The 13,113-nt window shown below is 39.9% G+C and overlaps 1 protein-coding gene across 1 annotated transcript in view; it reads left to right on the top strand.

Moving 5' to 3' along the window:
• The window catches only part of LOC107870837 (3-hydroxyisobutyryl-CoA hydrolase-like protein 3, mitochondrial), a 40,542-nt gene extending 37,597 nt beyond the window's left edge, over window positions 1-2,945 (top strand). Inside the window, exon 10 of the mRNA XM_016717505.2 lies at window positions 2,634-2,945. Coding sequence (XP_016572991.1) covers window positions 2,634-2,714 — 81 coding nt within the window. The 3' untranslated portion in view covers window positions 2,715-2,945. The remainder of the gene's footprint in view (window positions 1-2,633) is intronic.
• The last annotated feature ends 10,168 nt before the right edge of the window (window positions 2,946-13,113 follow it).

Genomic DNA, 13,113 nt, shown 5'->3' on the forward strand with positions numbered 1-13,113 from the left:
AGAGTTCTATAAAGTTGTCAATGCAATGAACATATCTTTATAAGCATTTTGTAAAACACACTGGGGATATAATATATGACCAAAACCAATTCTAATTTCCATTAAACCATTCCCATGCAATGCAATTATCCAAAACCACCATTAATACATATAAAAGCACTATTATAACCATTGAAAACCATAACCAACCATTTAATATCAAAACCCCTAAGTCATATTTGAAAACCAAAATCATAAAATCAATGAAATAATGAAAATGTGCCTTTATTTAGAATTAACAATGAGGAAAGAGAACATGCCTTAAACAAAGATGATGATGGAAAAAAATCACCAAGACAAGCCCTAAATTAATTGTTTAGTTAAAATCCTAGCTTCCCTTTCCCAAAAGATCTTGAGAGAATTATGGAGTGTTTTATAAGAGTTTCTAAGTGTTAATAAATGAAATAATAGGGTAAATAACCTCCTAAGAAGGTTAGAAGTCGTAGGACCCTATTAGGATAAGTAGGAAAATGTCCAGAATACCTCTACTTAAGTTGTACCAAAATCCAATAACAGTGATATGATTGACCCACACGAGTTGTACCCCCTGATACGATTGGTATCCTCCATTCGTATCCTAGTCTTTACCTTTGGATCCAACACTGTCCATCATACGACTCATTCAACCAAGTCATAGTGACAACATATGATCTGTAGCCTTCATCCGTACCCCAAGCAGATTTACACCCAAGGAAGATTTAGACAATGTCCACCATAAGAGTCCTTGGTATGACTCATACCCTGGCTTATGGATCGTGGTGAGATACTCTTACTCAGATCAAACCTATGTAACCAAGTCTAAGATTAAGTTAAGGAACCAAACAATCTGTAACCACCAATACGATTCGTACCCATAAGATGTATCCTTTCCAGTAACCAAAATCCATTCCACCAACTAACACTGGTCAGTATATGACTGGACCTTACCATCCATACCCCAACACACAGCTCGTACCCATGAGTCGTATTGGGTCCAAATACCATAATTCCAAAAAATTTTTGAAGGTCCAGAAACCAAGGTGATTTACTTGTGTTATCTTTTGTAGACCTGTTTATGCATGTTGCATCATTTTTGGTGATTCTTTTGGGACTTTAATGATATTGAATACTTTGTGAGTATGCTAGTTTTGTATTAATAGTTTATGATAATTTTGGTAAAATCCAATGGTTTGTTGGTATACTTTACTTATATGGATTATTGGCATGACATATAGTTATGGTCTATATGTATGAGATTTGGTTTAAGTCTGACAACTGATGACCATATAGATACTTTGAGTTCCGATTCAAGTGTGTAAATTGAAATGATACTTTACTTATATGGATTATTGGTATGACATATAGTTATGGTCTATATGTATGAGATTTGGTTTAAGTCCGACAATTAATGATGATATAGAACTATGAGTTCCTGTTCAAGTGTGGCAATTGAGATAATATTGATGCTATGAGTTTTGATTTAAGTCCGACAATTAATGATGATATTGATACTATGCGTTTTGATTTAAGTCTAAAATATGATATTATAAAGTTGATATTATTAAGGATAATATGGTGATGATGATATGAGTTACAATTCATGTTCAGCATTGAGAGTTAGGAATGATAAGATTTGATATGGATAGTTGATGGTTATAGCTGATATTCATTAGATTTATGGATCTTCAGTTGCTTATTTCTCTTTATTGTAGCCTCCTGGTTTATGGGGGCCTGTGTTGGGTTATTTACTTTTTTGAACTTAATGGCTTATGAGGCCCAATTTTGTTGTTATAGCTATGCAATCTTTATGTTACTCTTTCAGATTTATTTATTTATTCATGTACAACAATGTTGGAGCTTATTTCCAAGTTTTCCATATTACATTGACTTAGTTTACTTTATCTTGTTTCTTATCATATTTATATCATGATTTAGCTTAGTCGGTTGATGATGCCTACTGAGCACCCGTGGTTTTGGTGCTCATACTGCACTTCTATACCATTTTGGTGCAGATCTGAGTACTAGTTGTCATTGTTGATGTGATGCTCGTGCTGGGTTAATTTTGGAGATTGAATGAGCTCTTAGAGTCGAAGTTACCCTTTTTCCCTATATATATATATTCTTTTATATTTGAGATAGATTGTATTTTACTATTCAGTACTCACAGTTTATTTGTAGTAGCTCTTGTACCAATATTACCGAGTCTTGGGATGGTTGTTGCTCTTTTATCTATAAATAGGATTGTTATGATTGATTTATTGCTATTTTGAGTCATTAATTGTTGATTTATAGCCTTTAGGATATTTTCCACTAAGTTAGCCCATTGCTTATAGCTCTGGGCTACAGTTTGGCTTACCTATTGGTGGTATAAGGTTGGTGCCATCAAGACTCATAAATCTTGTTGTGATAAATTGATATCAGATCCTAGGTTTCATCGATATTATTGGTACAAGAATAAGTGTCTAGTAGAGTCAGGCAGATTAGAACGATGATGTCTATTTCTTATCTTTTGGAGGCTATAGGACATTCTTAGGAGTTCTTCACTTCTTTCACTCATTTTGTGCTAAAGTCCGAGTTGGTTTCTAAAGCATTCCTTTGGTTTTACTCTTTTGCAGATGGCTAGGACACATGCTACTGCTACACAAGATGAGGGTCACGAGAGCAAGCCTAGGGATCCTATCTCTTTTTGTGGATGACCTAGTATCACGACCCGACACTACCCCCTAGTAGTAACACGGTGCTTAAGGCCATAAATGACCCTAAGCTAACTTATGATTTGGTACCTGGTATAAGCACTGAATAAAATAATACTATAACATCGTATGTGGAAGTTAAACTGATCAAATACTGTTATGATGTACTACTAAAACAATACTTAACATGCATGAAACTACTAATAAAACTGAAAATAAGTCTGACTGACTGAATATCTGAATATCTGAAAGCATCTAAGAGATGAAGAGTTAATAGTACAAGGCCCCAACCAACTTAGAATGAATGGAGGAAATACTAAAAATAACTGTAAATACTTGTCTTCAATAGATGAGGACTCACCATAACTACTCTTGAGGGGTACTGAGCTGACAAAGGGCGATCGGGGAACAAAGTGTCTGAACCTATGTTATAAGACAATATAGTGTAAAATAGAGTATTCGATCAGTACTTTGAATGTACTGGTATGTGAGATAGGGACTAATTGGAATACAAGTAAGTACTGAGCATGAGTGCATGAACATGTAAAATAAATGCAAGACTAAGCATAAACATGTGCTGAATGATCTGAATAACTGGATATCTAATATCTAAATAATTGATAAACTAAATAATAGATATCTGTACACTTGGGTCATACAAGCCTAAGCTAATATACTCTAAATACTGAACTGAGACTATAAGAGCTATCATGTAATTGGTATTCCCCAATCATAGCTAATCGGGCTCCAACCTGTAACCCAAGTTGGAAGGGTGTCAGTACCTTGCCACAGGTACTAACAATGTTTGATGATGTGGATCTACAAGGATGATGTCTTGAAGGACTAGGGTGTCAGTCCTCTACTGGTGGGTTACCCCTAAGAAAGTGTAAGTCCTCTACTAGAGGGTGACATCTCATAACCTAACTAGCTACATAGTTTTGGAACATAGGTATTACTACTAAAGGTCTCAGTCCTCTACTAGCGGGTGAGCCTTCGTTCCTAGGCTCACTCGTTGCCAAATCCTACTTTTAACTAAACTGACACTGGTACTGATTCAAGTTAATTGGACTCACAACTGATAGTTTCTCAGTATGAGTATGATCATCTGAATATCATGATAAAATCATGATCTTCATGACGTGAAACTTAAAAATTTGAAATATGTGTAAATATATAGGTATCGGGTTGTAACACCCCGATTCGCTGAACCGGAATGCTACACGGTGCTCATGACCCCGAGGGACCACATGCTAACCCATGACTGATATCTGTACCTGTATACTGCAAATCATGATATAATAATGTGGAATACATAGAACTGTAAGGCCATAAGGTTCAACTAAATAAAACCATGTGGGTGAAAATACCCAAAACAGCTCAATCTGAATGTAAATCTGAACATAAATCTGAAAGCCTCTAAACTATGTGAATAAGGAGTTTAAGGAACATGTCTCCAACTAACTCCGTAAAACTGAACTGAAGAAATAAATAAATGTATCAAATCATATTGTCCTCGAATCAATCAGGTCTCACTATGTCTCTACGACTAGAATGCTACCGCTACTGCTGGGCTGGAGCTCGTTTCTCGGAACCTATGGTGTAACATGAAAAGAAAGCACCATAGCGCAAATACATCTGTACAACTGGAGTACTGAGTATACGAGGAAGGTAGGCTAAACATAAAGGGTTTCATACATGAACAACACTACTGACTAATATGAACGTGGGAGGGTAAACACACATATGTAGAAACTGGGATCGTGAATACGTGACAGCATGACTTGTAAGCTAATACATGGTTTACTGATAACTATCATGATTGATATTGAAACTGATAACATGGATGACTATATCTGACAGTCTTGTATATACTGAAATCTGAAGAACGCCCTGAGTTTTTTTATTGAGACTGATACTGAAACTGTGGGAAGTAGTGTTTAATCGACATGCCCCATGTATGCCGTTATGGCTAAGCTGGGGTCCAATATCTGCCCTGACTAGAGGGGTGTCAATACTATGCCACGGGTAAGGACAGCCTGTGAGTGACCCTTATCTGGCGGGTACTCAATGAGAATGGTGGGAACCCTAAACTGACGGGTTAAGCCACCTCATCAACCCTAATCTGATGGGTTAAGATGTCTTAACCTACGCTGGCTACGTAGTTCTGGAACACAAGGATGACTACTAAGAATCACACCCTGAACTGGCAGGTGAGTTCCCATCCTTGGGTTCACTCGGTGCTAACCTCTACTCCCTCTAGAGGGACTGGACATGAATAACTGACTGTGCATGACTTAATCTTACTGAATTCCATTGACTGGCGGAATGTTACTGATATCTGACAACTGACTAAGATCATGAGGTTTTCTTGAGTCACATGACTGACTGAAGTCTATAGAATCATAGCTTGAGTTCGGATATCGTGAAACATGACATAGATCTAGGCACACAACTATAGTTTTCGGGTACAAGTACCCCCAGGACTCGATGGAAGGAAACTAACACACATGACTGACTTGATCATAAGAGCAGAGTCCATAATTTATAATATCATAAGTAAGGATCTCATACTAAGCATGGTTATCAACAATGTATTGCATGGAAAGGATTTCAAATGACATGGAGGTACTTGCACAATCTTAATATCATGTTCATTGCATAATCATATTGGCAACACATACCAATAGCATGGAAGTTCATGTGGATTGCATGGTTATCATACATCTTGTTCATAAGTAGGATTTGCAAGTAAAGATAGCATAATCTTATAAGAATAGTTCATGAGTATTCCAACAACATTTACAAGGCACATTAACAATATAGAAGTCATTGGAACGTAAGGGCATTTCATGAATCCTTCAGTTAGTCACAATTTAGCTATATGGCATGATTTTTAGTTTCTTAGGCATTTTATCAAACATCTTACATGCACATCTTAAGCATAGGTGAAATCATCAAATTATACATCATGAACAACCAAATTTACATGTTTCCAACTTATATGATATCATGAAATTCAAAAAAACATATAAAGATTCCATCTTGGGAATCACCTAATATCAACATGATCATCAACACCCAACAATATAGAAATCATACTTTATAATGAAAAATAGGGGTTTTGAGCTTTATGGATGAAAGGGATCCATAAATCAACTCACGCATACCTTAGAAGAAAGATTCTTGATGATTGACGGAGGAATTTCCTTGAAATCGGATCTTCAAGCTTAGTTACGCAACCCTAGTTGTTTTTCTCTTTTAGTTCTCTTGGATGATGAGCTTTGAGATGATAATAGGGTTGTAATATGTTTAGAAGCTATATATTTTGTAGGGTTATGTTTAGGGACGTGTAAGGAGTGTTAAAAGACTTAATTACCCTTAAAATAACTTAATACAGAGTGTTTTTGGCACCTGGAACTGACTTAGACGGCGCCCAAGTGATTTCTTAAGCTAGGTTGGGCGGCGCCTAACCAATTGCCTATGTTTGGGTTGGGCGGCGCCTAACCAATTGCCTATCCTTACTGTCTCTCACGAAAATAGGCATAACTTTTCGCTTGGGTATTGGATTAAGGCAAAATTGGTATCGTTGGAAAGCTAATTCGATTCTCTACAATTTGGTAGGTCTAAATCAGCCAAAATACCACATTAACATCGAGTTATACTCATTCAAAGATGACCCTTGCAAAATCGAACACTAAAACTTGATGGATTCAAAAACTATTAGCTAGTATTACCTTAATTGACTCATATGAATATGCTTAATGCATCATAAGCTATCCTATCACTAGGATATTCATTGTAAGTCATGTACTCAAGTATGAATCACAGGATAGGAGATTTCATACGTAGGAATACTTATTCACTTCCTAGCTTAGAAACATGCGGGGTATTACAATATTTCCCCCTTGGGAACATTCGTCCTCGAATGAGAATTTACTGAGAAGGAATACAAGACAATAGAACCTGAACTAAACATGAAGAACTGGAACTTGATCTCATGACTGACTTGCTAAACATACTGAACTCGTGCATATCTGATGCACGGACAACTGACACATGAATGCATGATTGAGTATGAAATGATTAATAGGTACCAAGTTTATACTGGAAACATGAACGTGAAACTGAATAAGATTAAGAAGAACTGTTACCTTGAGCTTGATCTGAATTGGCGGGGAAGAGGTGAGGATACTTGGTATGCATATCTGCTTCTGCTTCCCAAGTATCTCTCTCATGAGATTGATTTTACCAAAGAACCTTGACTAGAGAGACTTCATTGTTCCTCAATCTACGAGTCTGATAATCTAAGATTTTGACTGGAATCTCTTCATAAGAGAGGCTGTTTTGAATGTCGATGCTCTGAATAGGGACAACAACTGCTGGCTCACCTATGCACTTGTTTAGCAAAGAGACATGGAAGACTGGATGGACTGAAGCTAGATCTGAAGGCAACTCAAGCTCATAAGCTACCTTGCCAAAGCAATAAAGAATTCTGAAGGACCGACATACCGGGGACTGAGTTTCCCTTCCTTACCGAACCTCTTCACTCCGTTCATGGGAGAGATCTTAAGATAGACATAGTCATTGACCTCGAACTCTAGATCCTTTCTACGAACATCTGCATAGGACTTTTGTCGGCTTTGAGCAGCCCGGAGTCTCTCTCTGATCAACTGAACTTTCTCTAAGGCGTCGAATACTAAGTCAGGATCTATGATTAAGGCCTCACTAACTTCGAACCAACCAATCGGAGATCTACATCTCCTACCATAGAGAGCTTCAAATGGAGCCATCTTAATACTAGAATGATAGCTATTGTTGTATGCAAACTCAATCAAAGGCAAGTGGTCGTCCCAACTTCCCTTGAAGTCAATTGCACATGCCCTTAGCATATCTTTAAGAGTCTGAACGGTCTCTCTGCTTGACCATCTGTCTGAGGATGAAATGCTGTGCTGAGATGGACTTGGGTACCAAGCCCTTTTGGAACGCTTTCCAAAAGTGAGAAGTAAACTGGGTACCTCTGTCTGAGATGATAGATAGTGGAACACCGTGTAACTTGACTAACTCCCTGAGATAGAGTTTGGCATAATCCTCGGCGGAATAAGAAGTACGAACAGGAAGGAAATGAGCTGACTTGGTCATTCTATCTATAATGACCCAGACTGAATCATGCTGATGACGAGTTCTAGGCAAACCCGTCACGAAGTCCATGTTAACTTCTTCCCACTTCCAAGTAGGAATGGTGAACTCTTTCATGGAACCACTAGGTTTCTGATGCTCTATCTTAACCTGCTGGCATGTAGACCACTTAGCCACAAACTCTGCAACATCTCTCTTCATCCCACTCCACCAATAGATCTCTCGCATGTCGCGGTACATCTTAGTGGCCCCTGGATGAATAGAGTATCGCGCACCATGCACTTCTGCAAGTATTCGCTGCCTCAATTCATCTACACCTGGAACACATAGACGATCCTAACAACGAAGAACACCATCTCCTCCTTGGGAGAAAACCTCGACTTTCTGATTCTGAACTGACTCTTTGAGCTTGACAAGGCTAGGATCCCTGTCTTGTTTCTCTTTCACCTCAGAAACTAGAGATGACTCTGAACTACTATGAACACATACACCACCCTCTGAAGAATCGACTAAGTGAGTGCCTAGTTTGGAAAGCTGATGGATCTCCTGAGCCATCTTTTTCTTACTATCCTCAACGTGAGAAATACTCCCCATAGAGAGTTGACTGAGAGCGTCGACCACAACATTGGCCTTGCCTGGATGATAAAGAACACTCATGTCGTAATCCTTCAAGATCTTTAACCACCTTCTCTGGCAAAGATTGAGATCTTTCTGGAAAAAGACATACTGGAGGCTTTTATGGTCCGTGAAGACATCTAAGTGAACTCCATAGAGATAATGCCTCCAAATCTTCAAGGCAAAAACTACCGCTGCTAACTCAAGATCATGAGTAGGATAATTCTTCTCATGTGGCTTTAACTATCTGGAGGTGTAGGCTATGACCTTACCATGCTGCATGAGGACACAACCTAAACCTACTCTGGATGCATCACAATAGACTACAAAACCATCTGAACCATCTGGAATAGCTAGAACTGGAGTGGAGGTGAGTCGAGTCTTCAACTCTTGAAAGCTCTTCTCGCATGAATCTGACCACTGAAACTTAATCTTCTTCTGAGTCAATCTGGATATGGGAGATGCAATAGAAGAAAATCCCTTGACAAACCGTCTGTAATAGCCAGCCAAACCCAAGAAACTCTTAATATCTGATGGAGATACGGGTCTGGGCCAGTTTCTTACTGCCTCTATTTTCTGAGGATCTACTCTAATGCCATCACCGGAAACAATATGGCCAAGGAATGCTACTGATCTTAGCCAAAATTCGCACTTGCTGAACTTAGCGAATAATTGGTGATCCCTGAGAGTCTGAAGAACAATCCTGAGATGGTCTGCATAATCACGCTCTGTGCGAGAATAGACCAGAATATCATCTATAAAGACTATGACAAACATGTCCAAGTACTGCTTGAACACACGATTCATCAAATCTATAAAAGCTGCAGGGGCATTGGTAAGACCAAATGACATGACTAAAAATTTGAAGTGACCATACCGAGTACGGGAAGTTGTCTTTGAAATGTCATATTTTCTAACTCTGAGCTGATGATAGCCTGATCTGAGGACTATCTTGGAGAAGTAACTGGCACCCTGAAGTTGGTCAAATAGATCATCAATCCTGGGAAGAGGATATCTGTTCTTGACCGTAACCTTGTTGAGTTGACGGTAATCAGACACATCCTGAGAGAACCTTCTTTCTTGCGCATGACTAATACTGGCACACCTTCTGGGGAAATGCTGGGTCTGATGAACTTATCTAAGAGATCCTTCAACTGATCTTTCAGTTCCTTGAGTTCTGCTGGTGCCATTCTGTTTGGTGGAATAGAAATAGGTTGAGTATCCGGAAGAAGGTCTATGCCGAAGTCTATTTCCCTTTCGTGAGGAATGCCTGGAAGATCTTCGGGAAAGACATTTGAGTATTCATTAACAACAGGGTATGTTTCGAGGCTGGGATATTCAGATCTGGAATCTTTAACATGCACGAGATGATACACACACCCCTTAGAAATTATTTTTCTTGCCCGAAGGTAGGAAACAAGTTGACCCCTGAACACTGAAATGCTACCCTTCCACTCTAGGACGGGCTCATTCAGAGACTGAAAGTGAACTATCCTATTTCTGCAGTCGACTGTGGCATAGCAGGAATGAAGACAATCCATGCCGAGAATGACATCAAAATCAGTCATCTCTAACTCCACTAAATCTGCTGATATGGATTTCTAAGATATCATAACCGGGCAGTTCCTGTATACCCGGCGGGCTATGAAGGTTTTACCCACTGGGGTAGAGACTGAGAAGGGCTCTGCTAGGACTTCGGGATTGATTTTGAAATCGCCTGCTATGTATGGAGTAACAAAAGACAAAGATGCACCTAGGTCTAGCAAAGCATAAACATGAACATGGAAAATCTGTAACGTACCAGTAACGACATCAGGAGAATTTTCCTGATCCTTCCAGGACTGAAGAGCATAAAGTCTGTTTGGGCGTTGCCCACTGGTAGCACTGGAAATGGCACCCTGCTAGTTCAGGCAACTGGACTGAGCTGTAGAATAATTTTGCTGACCCTGAAGACTTGACTGCAGATACTCCTAATCCTGTGGCCTGTCTTGCCACAACCAAAACAGACATCACTACCGGCTCTGCAAATGCTCTTGTGGTTCTTACCACAAGTCTGACAAAGGGGATTCGTTCGGGCACTACTAACACTGCCCTGAGATTTAGAGCCTGGCGCTTTGTCTCTATTGCCGTCTCTGAACTTTGGCACTGGAGCACTGGCAGAGGAAGGAGCTGGAACGACTGACTTGGAGCGAAATTGTGAACGGTTTTCTCCATCTGACTTGGGGTGAGCAAAGTTGAAATTACCTGACCTTGCTCTCTTGTTCTGCCTCTCCCTAGTCTTAAACTTTTGCTCTTCTACTTGCTGGGCATGGGTCATGAGTCTGGCTAAGGTGATATCATCGATCAGCATCGCAGACCTACACTCATTTACCACGCTATCATTGACCCCTGACACGAACTTGCTTATCTTAGCTCTATTTTCTGCAACCACATGAGGAGCATACATGGCTAGCTGAGTAAATCTGAGAGAATACTCCCTAACCATCATATTCCCCTGCCTGAGGTTGATGAACTCAAGAACTTTGGCTTCCCTCAGCTCTTGGGGAAAGAATCTTTCTAAGAAAGCTGTGACAAATTCCTCCCACTCGATCGGGCCTGTATCACCTAACCTCTCAGACTTCCACTATTTGTACCAATCATGAGCAATATCCTGTAACTAGTAGGCGGCTAACTCAGCACTCTCAATAGAAGTAACACCTATGATGTCAATGACCTTCTAGACTTGGTCAATGAACTCCTGAGCGTCCTCATCAGACTTAGACCTATGGAAAAATGGAGGGTTCATCCGGGTGAAGTCCCGAACCCTAGATGCTTTGGGATTGGACAATGGATTTGCCGGAATGACTGGTGGCCATTCAATCTGTGCAGCCATGGACTGAGTAAGTATGGTAAATGCGGCTCCAAACTCCGCATGGGAAACATGTTCGCCCAAAGGATCTTCGGGCTGAGGAGCTGGCTGGTTTCTTCTCTTTGGGTCCATGGTCTGGAATAAGAGAAGAATGGATTAGACTGAGAGTTTAACTTGTGATTATACTCACTAGCATGACATGAATAATGAAGAAAGGGGACTGTTCCTAAAACATCTTATAGCCTCCCACACATAAATGTGGCGCGCAACACACCCATGTACAAGACTCTACTAGATGCGGTTTTCAGACTTCCTAGGACTCTATTGAACCTTAGGCTCTGATACCAAGTTTGTAACACCCCGATTTGCTGAACCAAAATGCTACACGGTGCTCATGACCCCGAGGGACCACAAGCTAACCCATGACTGATATCTGTACCTGTATACTGCAAATCATGATATACTAATGCGGAATACATAGAACTGTAAGGCCATAAGGTTCAACTGAATAAAACCATATGGGTGAAAATACCCAAAATAACTCAATCTGAACGTAAATCTGAACATAAATCTGAAAGCCTCTAAACTATGTGAATAAGGAGTTTAAGGAACATGTCTCCAACTAACTCCGTAAAACTGAACTGAAGAAATAAATAAATGAATCAAATCATATTATCCTCGAATCAATGAGGACTCACTGTGTCTCTGCGACTGGAATGCTACCGCTACTGCTGGGCTGGAGCTCGTGTCTCAGAACCTATGGTGTAACATGAAAAGAAAGCACCATAGCGCAAATGCGTTAGTACAACTGGAGTACTGAGTATACGAGGAAGGTAGGCTGAACATAAAAGGTTTCATACATGAACAACACTGACTGACTAATATGAACGTGGGAGTGTAAACACACATATATAGAAATTGGGACCGTGAATACATGACAGCATGACTTGTAAGCTAATACATGGTTTACTGATAACTGTCATGACTGATATTGAAACTGATAACATGGACGACTGTATCTGACAATCCTGTATATACTGAAATCTGAAGAACGCCCTGAGTTCTTTTACTAAGACTGATACTGAAATTATGGGAAGTAGTGTTTAACTGACATACCCCATGTATGCCGTTATGGCTAAGCTGGGGTCCAATCTCTGCCCCGACTGGAGGGGTGTCAATACTATGCCACGGGTAAGGACAGCCTATGAGTGACCCTTATCTGGCGGGTACTCAATGAGAATGGTGGGAACCCTAAACTGACGGGTTAAGCCACCTCATCAATCCTAATCTGACGGGTTAAAATGTCTCAACCTATGCTGGCTACGTAGTTCTGGAACCCAAGGATGACTACTAAGAATCACACCCTGAACTAGCGGGTGAGTTCCCATCCTTGGGTTCACTTGGTGCTAACCTCTACTCCCATCTGGAGGGACTGGACATGAATAACTGACTGTGCATGACTTAATCTTACTGAATTCCATTGACTGGCGGAATGTTACTGATATCTGACAACTGACTAAGATCATGAGGTTTTCCTGAGTCACATGACTGACTGAAGTCTATGGAATCATAGCTTGAGTTCGGATATCATGAAACATGACATAGATCTAGGCACACAACTATAGTTTTTGGGTACAAGTACCCCCAGGACTCGATGGAAGGAAACTGACACACATGACTGACTTGATCATAAGAGTAGAGTCGATAATTAATAATTTCATAAGTAGGGATCTCATACTAAGCATGGTTATCAACAATGTATTGCATGGAAAGGATTTCATATCACATGGAAGTACTTGCACA

Source organism: Capsicum annuum, chromosome 5, assembly GCF_002878395.1.
Source record: "Capsicum annuum cultivar UCD-10X-F1 chromosome 5, UCD10Xv1.1, whole genome shotgun sequence".
NCBI classification, from domain to species: Eukaryota; Viridiplantae; Streptophyta; class Magnoliopsida; order Solanales; family Solanaceae; genus Capsicum; species Capsicum annuum.